At 41.7% G+C, this 25,125-nt stretch overlaps 1 protein-coding gene and 1 long non-coding RNA gene across 3 annotated transcripts in view; one reads left to right on the top strand and one right to left on the bottom strand.

Moving 5' to 3' along the window:
• The window catches only part of MAPK1 (mitogen-activated protein kinase 1), a 28,405-nt gene extending 11,476 nt beyond the window's left edge, over positions 1–16,929 (top strand). Inside the window, exons 2-9 of one of the 2 annotated variants that reach the window (XM_052690804.1) lie at positions 746–928; positions 2,528–2,717; positions 5,588–5,704; positions 7,355–7,469; positions 8,096–8,227; positions 9,352–9,461; positions 10,577–10,704; positions 12,869–16,929. In XM_052690804.1, coding sequence (XP_052546764.1) covers positions 746–928; positions 2,528–2,717; positions 5,588–5,704; positions 7,355–7,469; positions 8,096–8,227; positions 9,352–9,461; positions 10,577–10,693 — 964 coding nt within the window. In that variant the 3' untranslated portion in view covers positions 10,694–10,704; positions 12,869–16,929. Of the gene's footprint in view, positions 1–745; positions 929–2,527; positions 2,718–5,587; positions 5,705–7,354; positions 7,470–8,095; positions 8,228–9,351; positions 9,462–10,576; positions 11,396–12,868 lie in introns of those variants that run through there. The other variant, XM_052690805.1, reaches the window with a different exon arrangement.
• A 700-nt stretch (positions 16,930–17,629) lies between these two features.
• Positions 17,630–24,330, bottom strand: LOC128084583 (uncharacterized). The gene is made up of 2 exons (XR_008208614.1): positions 22,484–24,330; positions 17,630–22,211 (listed from the first exon to the last, which is right to left on the bottom strand). It is a non-coding gene; the product is annotated as an uncharacterized LOC128084583 (long non-coding RNA).
• Positions 24,331–25,125: the final 795 nt, after the last annotated feature.

Genomic DNA, 25,125 nt, shown 5'->3' with positions numbered 1-25,125 from the left:
GTGCTAGAACAGCCTTGTAACCACCCGTAGCCTTTTTGCTCAGGAATAACTGAGATCTGCGCCTCCTGCACAGCCTCCTGGTGGCTGGGGGCACTGTGAGCGGGCGGCCTGAGCTCCTGTGCTGGTGCTCCTGAACGCGGCCCTGCGCTTCTTACCTCAGTGTGCCCTAAGCGGCGCTGCTGCAGGGCTGCTCCTTGCTGCCCTTCGTGCGAGGATGTTATTTTCTGGAGCTGTTGTCCTTGGAATTGAACTGGGAGAGGCGTCTTCACAAGTCCATTCCCTTGTTCAGAAGTACAGAAAATGCAGTTCAGTGGAGGAGTGAGACACGGTGTAGGATTCTGCTGCTTGAAAGATGGCTTCGGAGAGCTTTTCCAAAGTGAATGGGTTAACCCAGGATTAACATGTTGTCTAAAATTGCTTCTTGATCACAGTGTACAGGAAGAGTCAAACTTAATTTTTCCACGGGGCAGTGAGGAGGTGAATGTGTCTGTCTTTGTTCAGGTACTTGGGACTCAGCAGGCTAAAAGTTGGCTGCCAAAGGTCATGACTTGTAGGTACCCAAATAAGCTGAAAAGAGAAAAAATACTGTTGTGCTGTCATCAACTTAAAAGATACTTGTTACTGTCTCCTGCATTTGATAAAAATAAATGTAAAAACAAGAGAGCAGTCCTTGCATTCAGTAGAATTAACATTCTTGCTTTCTGAATTGAATGAATTTTAACACGAATTATTGGTTCTGTTCTAGTTCTGCCTACGACAACGTCAACAAAGTTCGAGTTGCTATAAAGAAAATCAGTCCTTTTGAGCATCAGACGTACTGCCAGAGAACTCTGAGAGAGATAAAGATCTTACTGCGCTTCAGGCATGAGAATATTATCGGAATAAATGATATTATCAGAGCTCCAACTATTGAACAAATGAAAGACGTGTATCCTTTCAGAATCTGTTGTGCTTAGTGGTTGATACCTCCTTCTCTGTTTTCATTAAATCCCTCTTCATCCTTATCCTTACTAAATTTTAATAAAAGCTGGCTTTTATTACTTTAAACTGGAATGGGAGTTCATAGTATTTGATGGATTTGTAGATGCGTTGGTTGATAGGTTTGATTCCTAGATGAGTGCAAGGTTTGTTTTTTCTCCATATTTAAAAAAATAATAAAAAAAAAAAAGACTCCAAGGCAAAGAACTCCATGTGCATTTAGTGCAGTCAGTCTTTGAACTGTCATTGTATGCAGAACCTTTGTTACAACTGTCAGATTGCTTCAAGGAGAAAATGGAATGGTAAAGCTCTGATGTAACTGTCTAAGACTTTCCTAAAGAATGGAAAGGATACCTTTGGGGCAGGGGCTCGAGAGGCCAGGCATCCCTCCACTCTCACTGTAGCCTTGCAGTGCTTCTTGCATATATGAAGTCTGAAACTACTCACAGGCTGGTAGACGTGTACTCGCTGTTGGCTTCATGTGTATATCGAACATACCAAGGCTGTTACAGCTGAGAGGTTCTGCCCGTGGTACCAACCTTAGTTTGGAGTCAGCTCGCATTGTTTCACTAAGTCTGTATATATTGTTTCCTTTTGGCTTCACAGATTTTCACAGAAGTCTGCCTGTTTAAAAGCACAAGGCATTGAATGGAATTGAGGTCAAACGTTCTCACTTCGCTAATTAGCAGTGTGCTCTTTGAGTTCAGTCTTCCGTGGGACTCTGAGGTTGCACTTCTGTGGCCAGTTGCTGCTGTAGGCGTGTGCTCTTAAAAAGACGTCCTGGTGGTGTGGTGTGATGGCAGCGTGCAAAGGAAGGGATGGAAACGGCCAGCTGAAATGGCAGTAGTAGAGGCTGGCGTTTGGGGTTGTGGGTTTGTTAGCTTTTTTTAATCCTATTTTGGGGGGAAACTGTTGTGGAACTACACTCCGAGAGTTTTGGAGTTGAGTTGAATTAAAGGAAAGGAAATTTTGGCTCAATTCATTTTTGTCAAAGCAGAATTAAACCTTTTTGTGTTAATTTCAGCCTTGGGAAAGAATAATGTGATGAAAGATACTAGAATTTAACTTGAGCACAGTCTTTGCTTACCAATATGGTATGATAAACATATAGTAAAGGAGAACATTTTGGAAGTGGCGGAGACTGATCAGAAGTGATTGGATTTTCCACCTTGAAGCGTTTGTGCAGCAGGAGCTAATATCTCAGCTTATTACTCATGAAATGAAAACAACTTGAATTTCTTGGCAAGCAGGATAGAAAGCTAGTCGCAGTAAGATTCCAATGAAGATCAGTCTCTAATATAAGGAAATAGTTTGATTATCTTCAGGGGACCGCGAACTGGTGCCTCTTAATTCTCTGAGGGTCTCTATCACTTATCAGCATTGATTTGATTCAAAGTCTGTAAAGCAAGAATCAACCAAGTAGTTCCAATTGTTGTGAAGCAAAGAAAGAAAAGAAAAAAATGGGTTTAGAAGTTTCATTTGGTACTGTATGTTGATATTTAACGTGCCACCAGCTTTGTTTTGCTGCCTTACATCTGATTCCTTACAGATACATTGTGCAAGACCTTATGGAAACAGATCTTTACAAGCTCTTAAAGACTCAACACCTCAGCAACGACCACATTTGTTATTTCCTTTACCAGATTCTGAGAGGGTTAAAATATATCCATTCAGCCAATGTGCTTCATCGTGACCTCAAACCTTCGAATTTGCTGCTTAATACCACTTGTGATCTCAAGGTTAGTAGAAATTTCTTAAAAATTTTGCCCCTATGGTCTTCATCAACTGTATAATCTGTTACAACTGTGAACAGCTAGGAATGTGATAGTGTTATTGGGGATTAATGTGATTTTTGTTGTGCACAGCTTGCCAAATCATTATTAATTTTCATAAAACGATGTTTGAGAGCTGTGCTGTGTTATCCTGTTCTAATGAGCGCATCGCTGTTTCCATCTGGAGGCTGGCTTTGAAACAGCGTCCTTAAAAGCTGGTGAAAATGCCAATCTGAAACACAGTTGTGTTTACCGGGAAGGTAAACTGACAGTTGTGTGTATTTCAAGTCTTGAGTCCCTGTATTAAGACTGTTAATCATTCTGAGTTGGAAAAGAGCTTCATAATAGCAGACAACCAAAGCGATACGCTAAAGTCAGTGCTGATAGGAAGCAGAGCCATCAACTGGGAAGAGAGCATTGCTAATTTATGTTTTCTGTCATAGGTTCTTTATGAATTAATACTGCAGATGATCTTAGAGCTGTTACAGTGCTTGGAAAATGTTACTTTGTTGTTTAATGGCATTCAGAGAAGCAAATCAAGTGTGAAGAATGAGAACAGAAATAAAGAACAAAACGGAAAACACACCTTGCTGTAACTTTCTGCTCTTGTGTGATTGTAACTGTCACGCTTCTCCCTGTGATGGTCTTCCAGAAAGAGGTGACCAGGATTTCAGGGTGCTCCTACCCCAATGAAGAAGAGCTGTGTTTAGCCTAGGTCTTCCCATCTGGAAGATACTGCTTGAGTAAAGAAAGAACACAATAGAAGTGGATGAGGTTCCTAGTGGCAAGGAGAGCTAGTGAACTATTACAGTCCTTAGCTATTGAGAATAAGAACTGGACGGGGCAAATGAAAGGAGCAGCTGGCATGCTCACAGTGAATGGATTGAGTAGTTAACATTCAGCTTTTTAAGGTATGGAAATTGGTACACAGAGTAGATATTAAGGTAGTGTGACTTACACACCAAGCAGGTAACCAGAAGAAAAAGGTTTTGAATGCTGCCTCTGGTTTAGTATTCCATGGTGGTAAGTGCGTGGCATGTTTCCTCGTACACATCGAGTACTTCCAAGTATTTACTGTTGGCTACTGATGGAATGAGATCGGAGTTTACATGGCTTTGATCTGATGTGGTACAACTGTTCTGTTCCATGCTGTCTTCCCCCCTAATTACACTGATTTCTTATAGTGGCTCTAACACACTTATTATAAAACTCAGCAGTAACAACTGACCCTCTGCAGAATGTGAGCCGGCTGCTGGCCGTACAGGTTTGTCAGAATTCCAAGAGAATTCTTTGCTGCTGAACTGCTCTATGCACTGGTCCATTCTAAATACTGACCGCTCCGTTAGTTTGCTCTGTATTCCCACTGCTCCTTGTCTGCCTTTCCCAACGCACCCTGCTGGACAAGGCCCTCTGCCTCTTGCAGGAACTGCAGCTGTTGTCACATCAGAGCTCCTCACGGCATTAACCCCCTCATGAAGGAAATGGAATAAAATCTGTAGTAGAAGCAGGAAATAAAAGTTGGAGCGTAGCTGTGTGCGTGCAGTTAAAGAAGTGTTTTAAGACAAGTAAGATGCTCATAAAAAGTAAATTAAGTTTGCTGGGTGGCAGCGTATGAGCTCAGTAAATGCTGCTCTGGTTTCTTTCTTGGGTATTAAAAAGAGCACGCTTCTGCAATGTGTGCTTCCCTAGTGCAGAGTGTGGTAGTCTGTATGACAGAGCAAACGCTTTTTCTTAACCTAAAGGGAACTGCGTTGTTGCTGTTACCACATCTGAAGTGTAAGCAATGGGATTGAAAAGAAAGTGTGTGTTGGGCCTTGTCTGTGAGCACTGATTTGTGCTGACTTGTTTCTTCTAGGGCTGTTCTGCCAGTCTGTGTTATGCACACGTGCATGCTTACAAAGTGATCGTTGCACTTAAATTCAAAACACAGTGTCCCATGAAAATGAACGACTTTAAGTCATGCTTTCAGGGGAATGAAAACAGAAATTTTGTTCCTCTTAAGTGTTAACACTGTTAATTGTTGTTTGATGGTGTTGTGACAGAGAGCTGCTGTGCTGTCTTTATTCACGTTTCCAGTTTTCTTATTTTCTCTTTGGAAGAAGGACATAAATGGCTCTGAAAGCCATGGAGCCTCCTTATCAGAGTGTGGATAAGAACACTTTCTCCTTTTTGCCCATCTCACTGCTGTACATCAGAGATGACTTTTTCATGATTAGATAAAATTATTTTCCTGGCATAAGATTGAGAAATGCTCTCTTGTGGGTTTTTGTGCTTATGCTTCCTTCAGCAACCTGTAATCCCTCCAGTACACCATTATCTCATGGTGGTTTTTTTGCGAATATACTCTGTTGTAATGGTACTTTTTGTAAAATGGAGTTTTGAACTGTTCTTCAGATGTGTTGGTCGTTAATTCTTTTTGTTGTTGGAGAGCTTAATCTCCTCTTTTTTTTTTTTTTTTTTTCTTTTTTTTTTGTAAAATTCAAATAAGTTGGAGCAGGGTGCTTTACCCCCTTCCTGGCGGATATCGTGTTAAATGAGCCCATAGCAGAGCATAAACTGTATGCCAGAAATGTTCTCCCTCAAGCTATTAGGACTACTTATTCTCCTTGACCCTTCTGGGGCCTTATCCAAATAGCTTTTTTGTATTTGAGTTCCAAATTTATTTTTTTTTTTTTCAACCTTTGTGAGATAATTTATTTCTGGAGGTACGTGCTAGCATCACTGTCTTTGTAAGTGTACCATCGTAGGTGGGGTGACTTGGAAATATTGCAGCGTGGGGAGCTGTACGTATGCATGTCTAATACACTTGCTCTTTTTTTTTTTTAATTTAAAACCAGATTTGTGACTTCGGACTGGCTCGTGTTGCAGATCCTGACCACGATCACACAGGATTCCTGACAGAATATGTGGCCACGCGTTGGTACAGGGCTCCTGAAATCATGCTGAATTCTAAGGTAAGAACTGCAGTGTGCTGCTGTGGTGCTTCTATTGCTGAGTATTCACTTGTGAGCACCAAATTTTTGTCCTTTCTCCTGTCCCCTCTGGATTATTTTTTTTACAGTTGGAGCTCACACATAATGTTGAGGGAACAGAGAAATGGATTTACAACTATTGGTTTGCAGTGAATTTGGGATTTCAGGTACAATTATTGGATACTACAGCTGAGTAGAGATGTGCTTGGGTCCCCATATGCCTCATCTCTTGCCATTCATGAGACTTTATTCTGTCAGGTGCTCTCTTTTGTAGAGCAAGACAGAAATGCTGGTGATGAGGGCACTTCAGTGTATTCAGGAAGGTTTGCAAGTGTTGCCTTAGTGTTAATCTTGACATCTTCGTTTAGATTTAGAATGTATAATGAGGGTGAGTCTTATTTTGAAGACGTGGTCTTTGCTGTATGTCAATCCTAAATATGTTGTTGAAGTCTTAATCAAATCATCACTTTGTTATTGTAGTACTTGGAATTATTCTTACGTTCTTCTGTGCCTTTGTTAAAGTCAGTCTGTTTTCTGTATGATGCTGTGGGTAACCTCCACAGCCTCTGCAGAAGTTACCACAGTGGTGCATTTGGTAGTGCCAGTGTGACAGCTCTCTGTATTCGGTATTCCTCAAAGGCTTTGTAGGAAAACCTTATATTTTAAACTTCCATTGTGGCTATAAGCATAGGGCAGCTTACATTTATTTCTGGATTATCAGCAGCTTTTACAAGAAGATATCTCATGTATTTCTCAGGAAGTGCACAGTGCATGATGTTCCTGGTCAATAACCTGATTTCTTCCAGAGTTGGTGTGTAGAAAACAAGCAGTCAGTGATAGGATGCTGAGAACTGTGCTGAGCAGGCGGTGGAGTCAGCAGTCGCTTGCTTTTGTGGGAGCTCCTTGCCGGGGGACGGGGAGCAGCAGGCAGCAGACTGTGGGAGGGGAAGGCGAGGGCGTTTGTGAGGCCAGTGGTTCTTGAGGTAGTTCCCTGTGTATTACCAGCACCAGGGTGGATACATAAGAAAAGCCTTTGATTCCGAAGCGTATAATGCAAGTTACTCACCTGAAGATGTTGTTTGTTCCATTCTTCTTATCTCATTATTTGACCTTCTCACACCATCTTTACTTCTTACTTTCCGTCTGTGTTTACAGATCAGCTAACCCACAATCTGTGTTGCCCTTTCACTCCCTTGGTGATGAAGGTTTCTTACTGACCTATGGCTTTTTCCCACTGCTCACGTGTTCAGCGTAATGCTGGGAACTGCAGTAACCTTGATGCTGTGAACTTCTCAGAGTCCAAGTTAGTGTAAGGCCTGTTAATGAAGTCTGCTGATGTAAATTGGCTATAGAATTAGGGAGCCTCACAAATATATGGTTGGTCATATGTACAGCTAACCTTACTGAATCCTTTTGGAAGAGCGCGCCTTGGGTGTTTCAGGCTTTGTTATTCATTCGAAGCAGTATTTTTGATCTGCAGTTCTTAATTATTTCATTATATACCAGAAAAGATGAACAGGCACAACACGTTTAAACAGTTTCGGTGCATTTGTACTAAAGTAATGTGTTACTGCAGTTACGCAAAAATGTATTTGATTAAAAGTGGTGGTTTTTGTTTTGCTTTACTTGCAGGGTTACACCAAGTCTATTGACATCTGGTCAGTAGGCTGTATTCTGGCAGAGATGCTCTCCAACAGACCCATCTTTCCAGGAAAACACTACCTTGACCAACTTAACCATATCCTTGGTGAGTTTTACATAATAGCTTTTCCTCATTCATCCACTTCTCTTCATCTTTTCTACCAGATGGACCAATCTGGGTCACCCATTTTTTTTCTTTTAATCTTTCAGTTCCTTTATTCTATATATTGTCCTTTGGTCTAATCCATGGTGATGTATGTATGGATTGTCTTCAAGAACATATAACTTAAGGATCTGTCGATGCATTTTGTGTTCCCTGTAGTTATTTCTGTAGTGATTTATGAGGTAAATCATTGACTTGAGGGGTGGTTGGAGGATGTTTATTTGTTATATCAGCAGAGATGTTTTAGAAAAATTAATAAACAAAGAAGCTCACATACCAAAATGTCTAAGTCCATTTGTGAAAGTTTCTGTAGGTAAACTTATATCAATTGGATCTTATAAGCAAACTGCAGCTAATTGGAAAACTCAAATGCATCTGTTTATGAGAAAACAAGTAACCAACACCTTGTTAGTAGGGGTTGCTAAACATTCTGTGGTATTCTGTGCTCTTAAACACGTGATGTGGATTCTTTGCAGCACTTTTAACGTTGGCTTTTAGGAAACGTGATGCAACTGCTATAATGTGACTTTCATAGGAATGCAGTACTGTTTGTGTTTTTATTTTTATAGGTATACTTGGATCCCCTTCCCAAGAAGATTTGAACTGTATAATAAATTTAAAAGCCAGAAACTATTTGCTTTCTCTACCACACAAAAATAAGGTGCCGTGGAACAGGCTGTTTCCGAATGCTGACCCCAAAGGTATTTTATTCTCTATTACGTTATATCAGATTTTCAGAAGTGGAAATGAGCACCAAAATGAGTGGCAGAATGGGATATTTTTTAGAACCACTTTATAGATTTTAGAGCCATTATATAGAATTTATTTGAGTTGGAGTTAGGGCATCAGGGTATGTTAGAACACCTGTGTCAGATGTGAGATGATCAACCAGCATGAAACTCCTCTTGCTCTTAAACAAGTCAAAAATTGTGTTATGGTCTTTAACTTCTTTGAAAAAGGTGGGAATCCCAGCTGTTGTTGTCTTGGAAAGTGTAGTTCATTCGGATATGCAGCTTTGGCATTGGACATTTACAGTTTGTTCTGTTGCATAACTGATATTTCCTTCTAGCTTCTACTTTGTGTGGTTCAAGGATTGCTGTTTGCACAGCACGGCTCTCATGCTTGCTCTGACACAATGCATGTCACCTGAGTTTTTGAACTGATAAAATAATTTGCTTTCAGTGAATATGATCAGGTACTGAAGTGTCATGAAAAAGCTGATTTCTGCAGCTGGAACAGTAGAGCTGATCATCCTTATGGAGGGAAGCAGTGGTGATTTATTCTGGCTTTGTAACTGTGCTCGTCAGCCTGAGAAATTTTTACTGGGGTTTTTGACAGCTTAAATGGCAGTGAAGCTCATGTGCTTAGCTGCTGGGGAACGTGCAGTCAGTGAGACTTCGTAACACCTTTCCATCTAAACCTTCAGAGCAGCTTTAACAGAGCAGGCTTTCAGAAAGCTCAGTGCCGTCGTTTTGGTGAGAACAGTGTGCACAACGTGCTTTGGCATGGAGAAAGCAAGGGGGTTTCTAGGTCTGTGAAAACAGGCCTTCCAAAGGGTGCATGTTTTTCTATACTTGTTCTGAAAATGTGCCAGTGCGGGCTGAAGGAAACTAGGAAACTAATTTAGGAATGCTGATAAGATGGACAAAAAGAGACGCGCTGCCCTACTCAGAGGAAGCATTTTGCTGTTTCTGTTGCTGCTACTGCTGTAAATGAAAATTAGCACAAAGGCAGCTTGATTTTCGTATGTAGTATCAGTAGCACTTACTGTACTTTGCCATTTGAAGTGTGTATTAAGCTCTTGTTTGCTTGTTTTTTATCTTAGCACTTGATTTGTTGGATAAAATGTTGACCTTTAATCCTCATAAGCGAATTGAAGTGGAACAAGCTTTAGCCCATCCGTATCTGGAACAGTATTACGATCCAAGTGATGAGGTAAAAACATTGTTAAAATGTGAATCTTGTTGATAAAGTGATACAGTGTGGTTTTTTTCTTCATTAGTGTATGGACAATGTTTCTACTTGGAATGAAGAGTGGATGGTATCATTTTACCAACCTGGTTAGAAATGTATGTTCTGCTTCCCAATGGAAATTTGGAGTAGTATTTCGAGCCTTGACAACACTTCCAGCGTTCCAAATTGAGACAGATAGTCAGCAGCTGAAGAGCTGCATCTGTTCTTTACATCTGAAAATAATGCTGCTACTTTTTAGACATCTTTCAAGAAATTTTAATCTTTTGTTGCAAAGTTAAAACTTTTCTTTTAAGTAGTGTATTGCACTTTGTCACAGGCCTAACACGATCAAGAGTGTTGCTGTTCTCTTGCTCTTTACAAGCAGTAACTTATATTAAGTGGTCCTTATAGACCGAGAAGTCTTGCTTGCATTTAGAGATATAAAGAAGTTGTTTAAATGTTTGTGTAATAAAAATAAGTGGGGAAAATTCAGTCTGATTAACTTCAATCCTTGAAATTAATGTCCTGCTTTTGTTTTGATCCAGTGCTACATTTTGGAGGCACAACACAAAAACAAATATATGCTAAGGAGTACTATTCTGAAAATGGAATTTCTCAGTTCACTGTGTTTTGTTTCATAGTGGCTGGGATGAGACAGGAGAAGTAACAGAAGTTGCCATTGCATTGTGCTTTAAAAGCCCCCAAAACTGAGCTTACTGGAGTTGATAGAACACTGGTGAGATTTCAGGTTACCTGTGAAGCAGGGGAGAAGGAAAAATGCAGGTTTTCCTTGAGGGATAGATTTATTCTGAGAGATCTGCTGTTTCAGATTTCTGTCCAGGTAGTTACTGAGATATGAGCTGTTGTCAAGTATTAGGCTTTGTTTTGCATTTGACTGTAATTTGATTTAAAAATTTTTAATATATGAAGCATATAAGGACTAATTGAATGAGTCGTTCCTCATAGGCTGCAAAATGCTGCATGTTTCTGTGAGCACACTTTTAGATGTTTTTTCCCATTCAGGATCTCCGTTAATTTCAACAGAACAATAGTTTGAAAAAGATGAATTGTTACCTTTTTTCTTTAATTTTATCAAGCCTGTAGCTGAAGCACCGTTCAAGTTTGATATGGAATTGGATGACTTGCCGAAGGAAAAGCTGAAAGAACTGATTTTTGAGGAAACTGCTAGATTCCAGCCAGGATATCGATCTTAAATTGTGCATAGGTAAAGTTACAGCGATAAGAAACCATTTGACCAGAAGAATTTTGGAACTCAGTGGTTACTGCTAGTGAGATGTATAGCTGACAGTTTCTGTTGACTTGCTAACTAACTGCTGAAGTGCAACTTTCTGCTTGTTCGATTGACCTCAGTCCTGTTCTCTTACTGAAGAAATGAGTGTAGATTGCAGTGCTGAACTGTCTGCAAAGAATCTGGGCAATGGCCTTGAGATGTTTACCTGGTTCTCAGGTTGCATTTAAGGAATAAGGGTTACATTTGATTTTATTCTCGAATAAAAGTGATGAGAACGCTACTGAAATGCAAATCTTAAAAACCAAAACCACAGCTTTTCAAGGGGTCAGTGATCTTCATAGAAGAAACAGAGTATTTGGTCGTGTGGCTTCAAATGCTCTTTAAAATCTCTTTCTTAAATTTAATGTGCAGAGGAGAGAAATCTCTTGAACTACTCTTAAAAAAAAAAAAAAAAAAAAGCCCCAAACCTCAAAACCATAAATCTTCAGTGAGACTTCAGTTTTAAGTACCTCTGAGATAATTGTATGAGCAATTAACTGCGCAGCTGTTTATAAATCAGTTATGATTACTTTTGCTAGTTCTTTGAAGATCTAAACATGCTTAATTTGAATTTGCTGATATTCACCTGTGTTTTGTTTCAAATCAATAAACTTGTCTTCATGTACTTTGAGGCTTGACGTCTTGGTAGTGTCATACAAAATTGGTAACATAATTAACAGTGTATTTTCTCTAATACTTGTGAATGAATGTTTTTAAGTAACTAAGCTTTGTAACTGGAGAAGAAACTAAAAATACAAAGACAGCTGCCTGATGTAGGTTGCCCTATTTTGTGGCCTTAAAAGTGATTTCCATGGTATTCTCCATCAGCAGTTCACAAATAGAATCTCTGGTTGACAGTTCCAGCAGAAAGTTCTGACTCTGAGCCTGCGCGCTTCACTGTGAGCCATCTGTGGCTGTGGCTGCAGCGTGTAGGAACTTGACTGCTTTGCTATAGCCAGTAATTCTTCTGGACTAAAATGGGATTTCTGTTCCTGCATTGCTTATGCTTCTAGTCTCTCAATTATTGCTTGGTAAGAAAAGAGGAAGGAAAAAAAAAAAAAAAAAAGTTGAGTGAACTGTAAATAGTTTTTCCTCCTTTTGTGTCACTGGCTTGAATACTGAATAATTGTACTGAACATAAAAGCTCACAACTGCAGTCATTTTGATTTTTGGGAACAGAGAATCTTGCTTATTAAACTTAGGAGCTAACATTTGAAACTCTTTTAATAATTAGAATGCAGGTAAATCTGAGCCTTATGGCTCATGAGCTGTTGGACGTTCCCAGTAGAATTACCCTGGCACACAGTAAGGCAGGTGGTGCCTGCTTCCCTCCTGTGTTGTATGAAGCTAATTCTGTACGAGAGGCACTAGGAGTGTGTGCACATTGTGGAAGACAGTTGTCTAACTGGAGTAAGATGAAGCCTGTGTAGGCATGGAATCAAGGAAGGAGAGCAATAGCTGATGCTGTGGTAAATCATAGGTGATGTCTCTGCTACTCACCTCTTTGCCCAGGTGCACGTACCCAGGCTGTAGTAGGGATTAAGGGGTAAAGGGACTAGGAGTGCAGATATCAGTGATCCGGTGCCAAGAGAAGTCTCTGATCCTTTCAGTGCTGCTACGAAGAGTTGATTTGGCCAGTAACATACTGAAATTTGAGTATTTAACTTAACTAGATAATGATTCACGAGAACTGTATGAGTAATCTGTGGTCAGAATTACTAGGTATTCCACAGTACAGCACTTAAACGTCAGTAGCTGACATCCTAGCGAAGGCCAGTCCCTAGCAGTTGGCTCACAGTGCACACTGAGTCTCTTCCCATATATTTCTGCTCTCCTCCGCAGCCCCTTGCTGTCACCTGGCTCTTATCAGTGTGTTCTTTGCATTGTCGTTTTTGACTCTAGCTTTTGGAATTATGAAGCAATGTGGGGAAAAAAAACAGTTCTTCAGATAACCGAGTAGTGTAGGTGACTCATTTGGAGAAAGGTAGAAATAGGAAAATGTTTTTAAGACAATGTTAAAATTTCCTTCACTGAAATGTCTCTGCTTTTTTTTTTTTTTTTTTTTTTTTTTTTTTTTTTTTTTTTTTTTTTTTTGTAGGACAAGGACTTAAAGGACTGGGCTCAAACGTTGCTGTTCCTCTTCCCAGTTCTTTACTGTTGGTCATGTCTCGTGGCCTCTCTCAGCTTATCCACTAACTCCTTTGAGCCATTCAGGAGGGCAGTTCCTGGTAGTTTTGGCTTTTCATGCTTTCAATGAATCTTTTAAGCCTGAAGAATTGTAATTGACACTCCTATGCGTAATGCCCGTTGTTGACCTGTTGCAGTACTGTACTGTAAGTGCACCTACTGCTGGCCGTGTTTTAACTGCTTGCTTTCTGGTTTGAGAGATGCAGTGGTTCCTTTCACTCCTGGATTAATATCCAAGAAGATAATTCATTACTGATGCGAAGTTTACACCATGAACTGTGTTCTTCTGACTTTGCTGAAGTCGCTGGCATTTTTTTTAGAAAAGCTACTATTCAGGGCACTTTAAGTCAGTGACATCCCAGATTTTTTTTGCACTTCCTTTTTAAATGGAAATGGTTAGCATCCAGTGAGTGGGGTTTTACCATGATGCTCTGGATTACAGCATAAGTCGTGTTCGTGTTAATCTTGCTTATGCACTTGTTTGGGTGTCCTGTGCTGTACATGATTCTATACGGTGCGGTAGCCACATAGGAACCCATCTTAATTGAGTTCATCTAAGAAACATTTTACCATGCATTGACAAAATTTGTACCTTTTTTTCCCCGCCTTTTTCAAAACAGATCATTTTAAGTTTAACCGTGCTGGGAGGGGTAGTACTTCCAAGGTTCATACCTTGTGGTGTGTTTATAAGGCTTGTGCAAAGAGAATGAGCGGCAGCTTGCCATCCTATTTATTCCCTGTGTGATGGGAGATTAACAAAGAACAAAATGGCACGATGACCTAATGGGGAATGCTCTTCTTTGTGGAAGGCATCCGAATGTGGTAAGTGAGAAACCAAAATATGATGTTAGTAATGATGATGATGAAGTCTGCATACTTCATACCAATGAAATGCTTCAAATGAGGATTGGTAGTTTCACATTGAATCCAATCACTGACATTCAGAATTCTCGCAGAGAGGAACACTGCATCTTTAAATGAGAAAGTTTGAATTTCCTTTTGCTCCTACAGCATGTCAGCATATCAAGTTCATTTTTTGCAACCTACACTATGGTGATTTGTAATCAAGCCTCCATGAGCTCGTGACATAAAGTACTGTTCTGTTGTCAAGTACTATCAAACTTTTCTGATAATGCTGAGTTAGGACAACCAAACAAAGCTAGCACTAAATAATGTTTAAAATTGTATACCTTTTAATGATCTTTTCAAGTATTTGTTACTGAAATTGTATAATGTGAGTTTACTAGGTGTTATGTTCCAGTGCAGTGCCTCCTTTTCTTTCCCCACTGCTCTCTGTGGTGAGAAATTTGCCTTGTTTAAAATGATTACTGTGCCCTCGCATGACTGTTAAAGCTTTCTGTGCAAAGATGATTGTTTAAGTGCCACATGCCTATGACTGAGAGAAAAATCTATTGTTACCTCTGAGTTGTGTTCAACTGAAATGCTATTCAACAAATAACTTAGGAAAAATAGTTCTATTTTTAGCTTTTCATATCTCTGCTGTCTTCTCAATTTATTTTGGCAGCAGTGAAGAATGGATTGTATAGACTGCTTGCTAATATGAACAAAATGCACTTGTAATTCCTGGAAATAAATTTAAATCTTATATCTTCACATTAACATAAAGAATTAGTTTTTGGTTTCCTCTTGGGTAATGTGTTTGAATGGAAATCAGATTCACTTGCTGCTGCAGTATTACAAGGATGCTTGCTGGTTAATGAATCCAGGCTTCCTCATTCCACGTAGTCTGCTTTTCAAAAAAAAAAAGAAAGCCATTAACTTAGATTTCCATCGGCGAGGGTGCTCACAAGGTTCCATTTCAGATTTTTTCTTCAAGTTTGAGTCTTAGTCTACCAAAACGAACTCTGAAAAGCGTTGTTCATTGCAAGGGGCATTTTCAGTTGGGCAGTCCCTGCGGTACGGACATCTGTGCTGCGCGGAACAGAAGGAGCAGCCGGGACGCCGCGAGGGGCCGTGGGATGGCGGCGCGGAGCTGTGCTGAAGGAGGTTTCTGTAGAAATTACGCGCCTGACTGTTGATCCTTGTGTAGAAATTTTGTCTGATGTTTCTACGCATCTTCACCAAAATGCTTTCTTCATGCAGTTCAGAGAAGCTGAAATATTTCTAGAATCTCTGCTCCTTGTACCATCGTCATCATTACAGGAATCACGGTTGAAAAGATGACTGTTACTGAAAAAATTTGTAAAACTAGTTTGTAACACCTCAACCCGAATTTGCTAAGGAAGAATTTTGGCAGCTTATTTCATCCTTTTCCCAATTCTTTTTTTAATACTTTAATTTTGGGTTTCTGGAGAGGTGTAAACTTACCCTTGCTATCTGTCTTTCAGAATGATGAGCCAAGGGTTTGCTTTACCTAACGTGTGGTGCTTTCAGGCCTTCCTCCTTGGCTGTCCTTACTGACCCCAGCTGGAGTCCATCGGTACCCATAACTGCATCCATCCATCCATCTCCTGCTGAACGCAGTAGGCGTTGTTAAGCTGAATGCTATATTGTCAAGTGCAGAAGCATGACTTTTTCTTTTGTCAGATATTGAAAATGTTTAAAAGAAGGTGCCTATAACACTGCTAGGTCGGCTATTGCTCCGTTTTGCTTTTTTTTTTTTTTTCTTCCCCTCTTTTACTTAGTTTTTCAATATGTAGAGCAGAGACCTGAAGCCTGTATTTGAAGTAATATATATTTCATGGTAAAGATGTTTTGGGAATAAGGAATATAAACAGTTGACTGCGTAAACATTGCAGCTGTACTGCAGAAGAAGAGTGGGCAAACTTAAGCTTTTCCTCGATGCTTTGGCAAAGAAAGCATCTTATTCTGCTGTCCTGACTTCCCAGAATCTTCCTCACCTCTGTCACGCGCCCCAGGTCGAGGCGTGCGGCCCTGCGAGGCTTCGGCAGTCGCAGGTGGCGCCGTGACCCAGCGGTGGCCACAGGCAGCCCAAGGAGCTGAGCACGGCTTGCCTTACGGAATGGGGAAGAAAACCTGTTGCCCGTTGTGATCCGCCGTGATATATTTATACCATGTCAAAGTTGTTTGCTGAGCAACTGTACTATAGATTTAAACTGTATTAATATATATTTGCTTACGTCAGTGTAGTTTATATAGTCCTTGGTTATTGATGAATTTGTGTTGTTACAGCACAGTGATGTGGTATAAATATAGGCCTATGCACACAAGATGCTCATGGATTTGGTCCCTTGCATAGTACTTTTATATCTGTACAGCGACGTCTTCAAGCAATCCCAGATTTTAGGGGAAGTATTTTTGTAAATGCAGTGAACAAAAATCCAAACAGTCCTCTTACTAAGTTTTAAATGCGTTTGTGGTTCGAAATGGTTTGGTTAATGACTGAAATGAAGACACTAAATCAGTGAAAAGTGCACATTAGTAAAGTGAAGCGTACCATGGTTTTCTGTAGCATGTGCTGTGATGGAGCTGGGGGAGCGCTGGACGAAAGGCAGACTGCCTGTGTAGATGTAGAACAAACGCCTGCAGGTGGCAGCTGGATTACTTACTATTGTTGCCTTTTCTCGTGTTGTATCAGTGTAGAGCACTCTTAAATACTCAAACTGCTTTGTCTTTGCTTTGTACTGTCGGTGCCTTCTTAGTCACGTACCCCACATGTCCTGCATAGCTAATTTAGTTAATGGTAAGTTTAAAATAAAATAAAGGAAGATTTTATATTAAAAAAAACCTTTAAAGCTTCATTTTCTGTATGTTCTTATTCATTGTAACAATTAAACATTTATATTGTGGCAGATTTGTGATTTGGTTAATCTGTATAGATCAGTTGTAAGTAGCAAAGGTTTATATTTGTCTTATTCTTTTAATGTTGTAAACGTATGTGATTTTCTTCTTTAAATCAGGTAACTTAATGTTCTGTTTCACTTTTGGCATCTGAATCTTGTAAAAACAAATGCAAAGAAAATCATTAAATTGTGTCCCTGTATTACCAAATCAGCATAGTACTGTGCATGTGTAGAACCACTGAAATGTTGCTTTGCAATGACCCGCTGTTGTAAAAGCGCGGCGCGTTACGGCGCGTCTAAAAGCAGAGAGAGAGCCTGCCTCCGTGTTCCGAATGCACAGGTGTGTCTGTTTCAGAGCGCAAGTGCACCAGTCTGAAATTGGAGTCATCCAAAACATTGCAGGTAAAGTTTGTAGAGGGCAGAAGAGTTGTGTCGTTGTGGCAAGAAGGCTGTGAGATGAGCGCTGTGAGCTGCTGGGCGCAGAGGTGGCCCATGTTTGGCTCGTGGATGTTGGCACAGCTGCTGCCCACTGCCCGGGAAGTTTTGCGAAGCGCTCCAGCGGCCCTCAGAGAGCAAATGCTTTCGGTACGAAAACGTTGTTCTCAGGCCAAGGTTTGGGGCGTTCTGAGGACTGTGGGAACAACGCGCTCGAACATCCTGTAAGGGCATTTTCACCAATATTTTTAGTCTGAAATCCAGCTGTGCCAAAGAACTGAGAAAAGGTGTAACTGGATCCTGGCAGCTAGAGACTGCAGTGTGTGTGACAACGCAGAAAGCCTGACCTGAAACTGAGGTGCTCGCCAGTACCTGACAGCTCTGTAACAGCTCTACGCCCGGCTCGCTAAGGTTCCTCTCTCCGTCCCCTCCCTGCTCTTCACAGCAGTATGCACTTTTTTTCCAGAATATTAAGAGTTTGATTTTGCCACACATGCAGTTATGCACGTTGCTTTTTCATGGCTGTGGCTGCCCTTGTCTGTCTCTGTTCCCTCTAGCAGTGTGCTGCATTGCAGTGTGTGTTTCAGTGAGTTACTTCAAAGTTTGACTGAACTGCATCGTCCCAGCAGAGGTTTAGACAAGCTGCTGCTGGACTCAGTGTTTTTGTCACACTTGTTTAAATAGGATTAGTTGGAAAACACTTTGCTTTTATTTGCTTTGTTCACCAGAATAGGACGCCGATCCTTCCTGTCTGAGCTTTGAAGGGCAGTGGGTAGTGAGACCTCGGAGCCAAAGACTGCATAGATGAGCTGTGGGGTCTGTGTGCAGGCTCAGTGCTTGAGTGGTGTGCTCTGGTGAGCAGCGTGCCGTGCAGGCTGAATAGCCAGCGCTGGAGGAGCTCCTGCGCTCACAAAGTCTTGAGGAACTGCTTCTGATTATAACCATGTTGGTTTGAGCAGTGTAGATTTGATGCCGTTGGGCTTTGTAGAGCTACAACCCCAGTATCTTCTCACTTCTGTGTGTTTCATTGTACTTTCTACTAAGTAGCATTTGCGTAATGCTTGACAAGCTGAAAAAAATGAACATTTGATAATTGTAGAAGATTTAAAATCTTCGTCGCATGAATGTGTGCCACGTCAGCGATGCGGAAGAGCTTTGGTTCCTCTGCAGGACAGCATCCAGGCGCTGCCAGGTGCCAGGGCTGAGCTTCCATCACACCGCGTTCACTGAGGGCTGATCTTGGAATTAAGAGGTGAAAGTTGCTCTGGTGAAGCCTTTACTGTTCCACTTTGTAAGGTGCTCACACCTTGGGTATTTCCTTCAGCTATCTTGCAGAACTCTGCCTGTTTTTTTCAGTACATCTTGCTACCATGACAATTTTTTTCTTTGTCTTCTTTTTCAAAGTGAAGCTGAAGTCTCAGCTGTTCCAAAAACCTTTCTTTGGGATTCATGCGGTTCTGGTGATACACAACAGATTACTGGTCCTATTACATAAACTGGTGTGAATCCTCAGAACAGGTAAGCAAAAGCACCTGGCAGGTCACCTGAGACTCTTGCTGCTGGAAGCACAGCATGTGACCTGGCGATGGGGTGTTCGTTTCTGAGGGGCAATATAAAGCAGGTGAAATGATGGGAAATGAGCGATACGCTTGGGTCACGTGTGGTGTGAGGAGTGTGAGGAGTCCTTTGTTGCTGTTAGAAACTTGAGCCTGACGTTCAGCAGACCCTGGTTTGAACTTTTCTGACTCTTAATCCTTGAATACCCTGTAAATACTGGAAACCTCTTGTCATTTCTCTAAAGCGTCCTCACATCTTCCTTGCAGCATCACCCCTTCTTCAGTTCTTTCCCTTTTCCACCCCGTTAATTATTCTGGCAGAGCGATGCGTGATCCTTTGGGAGTTCATTTCCCTTGGTGCAGGGGTGGCTGGTTCGCACGTGAGGGACATAAAAGGAGTCCTTGGGCATTTTTCTGATTCCCCACAAAAAAGGAAGAAATGTCTTGAGAATGCTGGAGAGCCAGCATGCTGCCTCACCTGAAAACACTGAGCTGAATCCTTTTGTGTATCTTGTGGGTCTTTCTGTGGCTTTGTGTGGTGCTCCCAGTTGTGCCACTGGTCGATTTAAATGCTTCTCTGTCTCCTGCCGTTGCTTCTTGCACAGAGCTGACCTTTGGTCCCGTTGAGTTTCTGTCTTCCAGTGATGCTTTTCTTCCTCAGGGTTTATACATTCCTTGTTGGTATTTTTCTCCCCAGTCCTTTGACTGCTGTGTCTGACTCGGTGTCACTTTCTTATTCTTTCTTCTCCTTATTTTGTATGGCTGTAGCTTCCCTGTGGTCTCACAACTCTCCCTTTGTTTGCTTTTTAGAAATGTCTGGGTTGTTTCAGTTATTCTGTAAGGCCATGGACGCAGCCATACTTCACAGAGCCGGGCCCTGCTCACGGGCAGCTGACTCAAGGGCTGCTGGTTACGCTCCAGCCGCTGGCTTTGGGGAGCCCACTTGCACAGGCAGCGCAGGTCCTGTGCTGCAGCTCCGGCGCCTGGGCTTTGCTCCAGCTGGGGTTTTGCACAGCATCTGTTAATTCCACCTTACTGTTTTAATGCCTTGAATACAAAAGCCAGAAATAACAATGGAAAACTTCATTCTCCCTGGCTATGATGCATTCTTCTGCACTACTGAAACTATATCAAAATTCAGGCTTTTCAAGCAAAAAAAAAAAGCGTAACCCAAAGCTGTGAGTGTGCTGCGAGTTTAAAAAATAACAGAATGGTAACAATCTGCTATGAGCAGGAGACTTACGATGCACCTTCTGCTTCGATCACAACGTCCAAGACACATAGCTTGTTCTGAAGATGCTTTTCTGCCTTAAATCTGCAAATGCAAAAATGCTGAATATTCAGAATCTTGGCTTGAAACTCTGAACCGATGATAGCAGCAGCGAGCTGAAAACTCAGGGAAGATTTGAAGTCAGGCCTTCTCCTAGCTCAGCTTTAATCTCAATAGCAGGGGAGAAAACTTTGGCTATCAAACCTTCCTGTTCCTAGAAATGCTTAAAATTTACAAATATTCTATCTCGTAGTTGAGGCATCTTAGATTCAGGTTCATAGACTAAAGAAGTTTTAATGTTCGGTGTTTTTAAAGTTTTGTTAGTTTTGGTACATGTTTACTTTTGCAGGCTCTTTGAGTAGGCATGCGCAAATGTGGAGGGAACAAACTTCTGCAGGCCAGTTGGCACATCCAGAAGTGCTTAAAGGAGCGTTGTTGGTGTCACTGTAGCTACGTGTTCTGTTTGCTCTCGTGTGCAGCGTACATCAGCACTCCAGAAGAAGGTGGGGATTAAAGAAAAATAAAATTGTGGTCATTTCTTAAACATTCTTTTGTAGCTCAACTTAATTCGTGGGCTTGTTTTTGAGGGTAGTTTGGTATGTGGGGAGAACTGTGTTAAGTCGTTTTTACAGCTGACTTGACGTTTCTCTGAGTATAATTTGCTGTTATTCCAGCATGGCAAAGATCTGCATAATTCATGCGTGCTCAACGTAGTCACTGGTTTTCTTCTAACAATAAGTGGCATTGTACCAAAAGCAATATATCCTGTGTGTAGTTAGTAGTGGAAGTAATTATTACTGTGCAGCTTTTATTTTCATTGTCTTTCCAATGGTTGCTGCTAGCATGGATTTTGTGCATTGACAGTTGTTCCGGGCTGTTAATGATGTATTCTGGGGAAAAAGTCCTGCATAACACTTGTTTGCTTTCTGGAAGCTGCTGCAGTGCTTTGAAGCAGAAAAGAGTTGCATCTGATGCTGCACTAAGCTTGTTTTCCTCTGAGTTTATCAGCAGAACACATCCAGATCCAGGGAGCTTCTCCGGAATTGCTCCTCCATGTTTTTCCTCTTGAGAAAGGCCCCGGCTCAACACCAGCACCGTTAGAGCCAAGGATTACAAGAGAGCAGAAGGGCTTTTTTCTCTGCTTGATTTTGGGATTCTGCTAAGCTACACACGGCCTTATAAGATCACGGCGCTGTAAAAAGACTTGGGGAATGCTGCAACTGGTTTTGTTCACCGACTACTAACTCAAGACCAGATAAGAACGCACAGGCAATATGCAATGCATGGGAACTCTCTAGTCTTAATTCTGTCCTTCCTGCCCCCTGATAGCATTTCTGCACTACTGGCTCTGCAAGTAAATCTGCCCTGGATAACTTTCCTTTAAAGAGGGAAGCTTTGTTTTTCCTCGGAAGGACAAGGTATCAATATAGTAATCTCCCCAGCACTTGCATTTGACTGCTAGTGTGTAGTGTTCATCATACCGAGATGTCACTGTTAGAAAAAATTTAATGCTGTAGAACTAACAGGGGTGAAGAACTCGCTCTTCTCAACTTGTACATTTCTCCTTGCTTTCGAAGTGTGTAGAACGATGCCTACTTTTAATTATAACTGAATAGCTTTTCTGCATTCTCTGTGCACATTTTTCTCTGCTGCCTCCTATTCTAGATGTTACTTATTTTACTTCTAATGGTGTTATAAAAAGTGTAGTACTACAGGTGTTGTATGGTAACTTGTAAATAAAATTACTATAAACACATGGTCAAGTTGTGCGTGGTGCTCTGTAACTGCCTTTACCTTAGCTGTAAATCTTATCTGTGCTTTCCTGAGGAGCTGCCCGTAGCCCTTGGTTACGAAGCCCTTGGTCTGCGCCTGAGCACGAACCCTTCCTGCGCCGCTCTGCTCAGCAGGCTGCTCCTGGTCACAGGTTGAGGAAACTGTAGCATTAACAAGTGATTTCTACACAGCACGTGCAGCAACATAATGCAGCATAATGTGCTACATGACAGCAAATCAACACCTACATCAAACTGATTGGCTGTGGATGTTTAGGGTATTTACATGTTGATGTAAATATCAATTCACATGGAAAGAACACAGCATTATTTATGGTTGGAAGCTGATTAGGGAACTGCTGCATTTTGTTCTTGGAGCCTATCAGCTCCAGCAGAAGACTGCTTGTTTCCTATCCAATTTGAGAGGGTGGCGGAAGAGAAGTGGGAGAGGTCTGACCTGGGAAGGAACAAAGAATGCCACATTTTAGTGGGGGGAAAAACACACAGAAAAGCAGATACTCTGTTCTGCATTTTCCTTATGGTTGACACGCAGTCAGAAATGCAGCAGAAGTCCCCTCTCTCTTCTAGAAAACAATCTCAAGGAGGTCTGGTCAGCACTCAGACATTTTCCATTCCTCCAATTGCGCTTCCCTGTGGCTGTTAAATACAGTCATTGGAAGCCTGATTCTTTTTAAGGGATTTAAGTGAATTAAGAGGCAAATTACTTACATCTGGAAACGTTACTCTAGAAACTCTCGCTTAAGGTAGATCAAACTTCCTCAAAGCAGGAGCTCTGACAGCGTAGCTTGTGGTCTTTTACCTTAAGGGGCAATTGAGGGTATTTACAATAGGCATATTAAACTAAATGAGAGTTCAGAGAGCAAATATTCTCAAAACAAATGCGATCATTTTCAGAATAAAGCGTCAACTACTGAGTGGAATCTCAGACATCAAAAAAGCAACCAAGCCACAAACAAACAGGTACTAGCAAACAAAAACGTCTCAGAGGTGATGCACCTAATGAATGAAATCTTTGTGAGCAACAGAGATCCTCTGGAGGTGCTGTTATATTATAACCCAAGCAGTTTTTGTGGGCAGGAGCAATGAACACTGGGGCACCTCCTGGATAAACATTGCAATCTACAAACCGCCACGCACCTCCTTGAACAAAGATTAATTAAGCATTAATTAACTAGGAAGTCGATTTCAGCTCTTCAATTCCTTCTCCAGGATGTCCAAGTGTTGTTGTGCTCTTCGCTTGCACTGGGAATGGGTTCACGGTGACGTTTCTGTGTTCGAGCATTGAAATTTCACGAGTGTATTTTGGTTTTACTTAAATGTATGAATCATTTGAACACCTGGTGATTTTCACTGTAAAAAGAACTGTGACAGCTTTTCAGTGATCCTACGTTGCTGTTGCCTCTTAACTGTACTTGAATGTGGAGGTGGGGAAACATTATTTGCTTTTCTCTGAAATGCACCCTTCTGTGCTGGGTTGTCTTTAGAATCATCTTCAAATTAACTAGTAAAAATGACAAAAATCTCTGTAGCTACTCGTATAGCAAGGGCTTATAACATCGAAAAGGCTTGAAGGAAGTAGATACGTCGCCCCAGCTAGAGCTGTCCCACAAACACCATTCCCATATCGTACTTGTGATCAACCACAGACTGTCAGCTTCCAGGGCCTAGGAGTTGGCAGAAGGCACCTTGCTGTGGGGGGTTTGTCTGATGTCACACGGTTTTATTAGCTCAATCCAGAAGTTCATCCCTTTTTCTTGAAGTACGGGGTGCTGCCAGAGGTGCTTCTGCAGGCGTCCCATTGCAGTCATCTCTCTTTTGCTATTTGTTGTCTCGTGCAATCAGTTATTTTCTTTGTTCAGTTTTTCTGCAGTCCTTTCTCCTGGGGGGACTTAAGCACTGTGTGCAGGTCAGGTTAATGCTTGGTCTTAGATGAAGGATGGGATCCAAAGGGGCAGAGGCCAGCAGTGGTTGCCTAGGGAGAATGTAAGAAAAGGCAAGCACCTTTCTCCAGAACGTTTCCTGACCAGCAGTTCTGTAGCTCAGAGATGATGCTTTCGTTCTTCAGAGGTGTAGGACTGCTGGTTAGAGGTTTGTGTGTTCTTAAAGCCAGTAACAACTGTGAGATCTTTCTGGAATTCTTTGCAGTTGTATGCTAGTTCCTGTCCAATGCATGTCAAGCTAACACAGGTAATCACTGACAAAACCAGCAGCTTGGAAGGAATTTCTGAAGGCCATCTGGTCCAACCTCAGGTGATAACAGCGAAGGTGTGGAGACTTGACTGCACTGTATGGAGCTGAAGAAGACCTGCTCAGACTTGATTATGCTTTCCACTGCTGAAGGTCTTAATAAACACAGTAACAGACAGTAACAGAGACTGAGGCAGTGAATTCAGCCTTTCACTTTTGTTTTCACCTCTACTTCAGTCATGTAACCTTCAGAGGATTTCTTTTACTGTTTGACTGGAAGATACTGTTAGCAAATAATATAATTTACATCTGCTCAGAGCCTCTAGCTACTGCAGAGATGCAAGCAATAAACTGCACTCTGCTGTACAGACTGCCCTTCTGGCACCATCACGGCTGTTACTGGTTAGAGCAGGTGAGACAAGAGTGCACGGCCATACTTGGTGATGTTCCTGTGCTCGGGCTTTCATTCTTCCTGTGCTGTATATTTGCACTTCTCAAGCACTGGATTTTACACATAGAAACGATCCATATTCTAAAAGTTAAAACCTTTTTATGTAGCATTTGCTATTAGTTTTGCCCGTAGCAGTAATGTTCAGTGTAGAATCATGGAATCACCAAGGTTGGAAAAGACCTCCAAGATCCTGCAGTCCAACCATCCGCCTCCCACCAATATTCCCCACTAACCCACATTCCTCAGTACAACATCTAAACGTTTCTTGAACACCTCCAGGGATGGTGACTCCACCACCTCCCTGCGCAGCCCATTGCAGCACCTGGCCTCTCTTTCAGGAGATACAATTTTCCTAATGACCCGAATCTCCCCTGGCACAACTGGAGGCCGCTCTCCCTCACCCGATTGCCGGCTCTGTGGGAGCAGAGGCTGACCCTCACCTCACCAGCCCTTCCTTTCAGGGCTGCAGAGTGACCTGCCCCCCCCCCAGCTCTGTGCAGTAAAGCACCGCCCCAGGCCCCTCAGCTGCCCCTCGTGAGACTTGTGCTCAGTGTCCAAATTCAGGGCCTAGACTTATGGTAGTGTCCAGAGAGAAAAAGAAGAGAGAAGATTGGCCACGGAAAAGATACAGCCATACTTTGTGTTCAGCTTCCCGCTAGCAGCCTTGTCTCCATGCGACTCCAAAAAGTGTCAAAGGAAAAATGCAACTGTA

The sequence above is a fragment of the Tympanuchus pallidicinctus genome, unplaced genomic scaffold (genome assembly GCF_026119805.1).
Source record: "Tympanuchus pallidicinctus isolate F22 unplaced genomic scaffold, pur_lepc_1.0 scaffold28, whole genome shotgun sequence".
NCBI lineage: Eukaryota > Metazoa > Chordata > Aves > Galliformes > Phasianidae > Tympanuchus > Tympanuchus pallidicinctus.
This window is presented reverse-complemented; position numbering and strand designations above follow the sequence as displayed.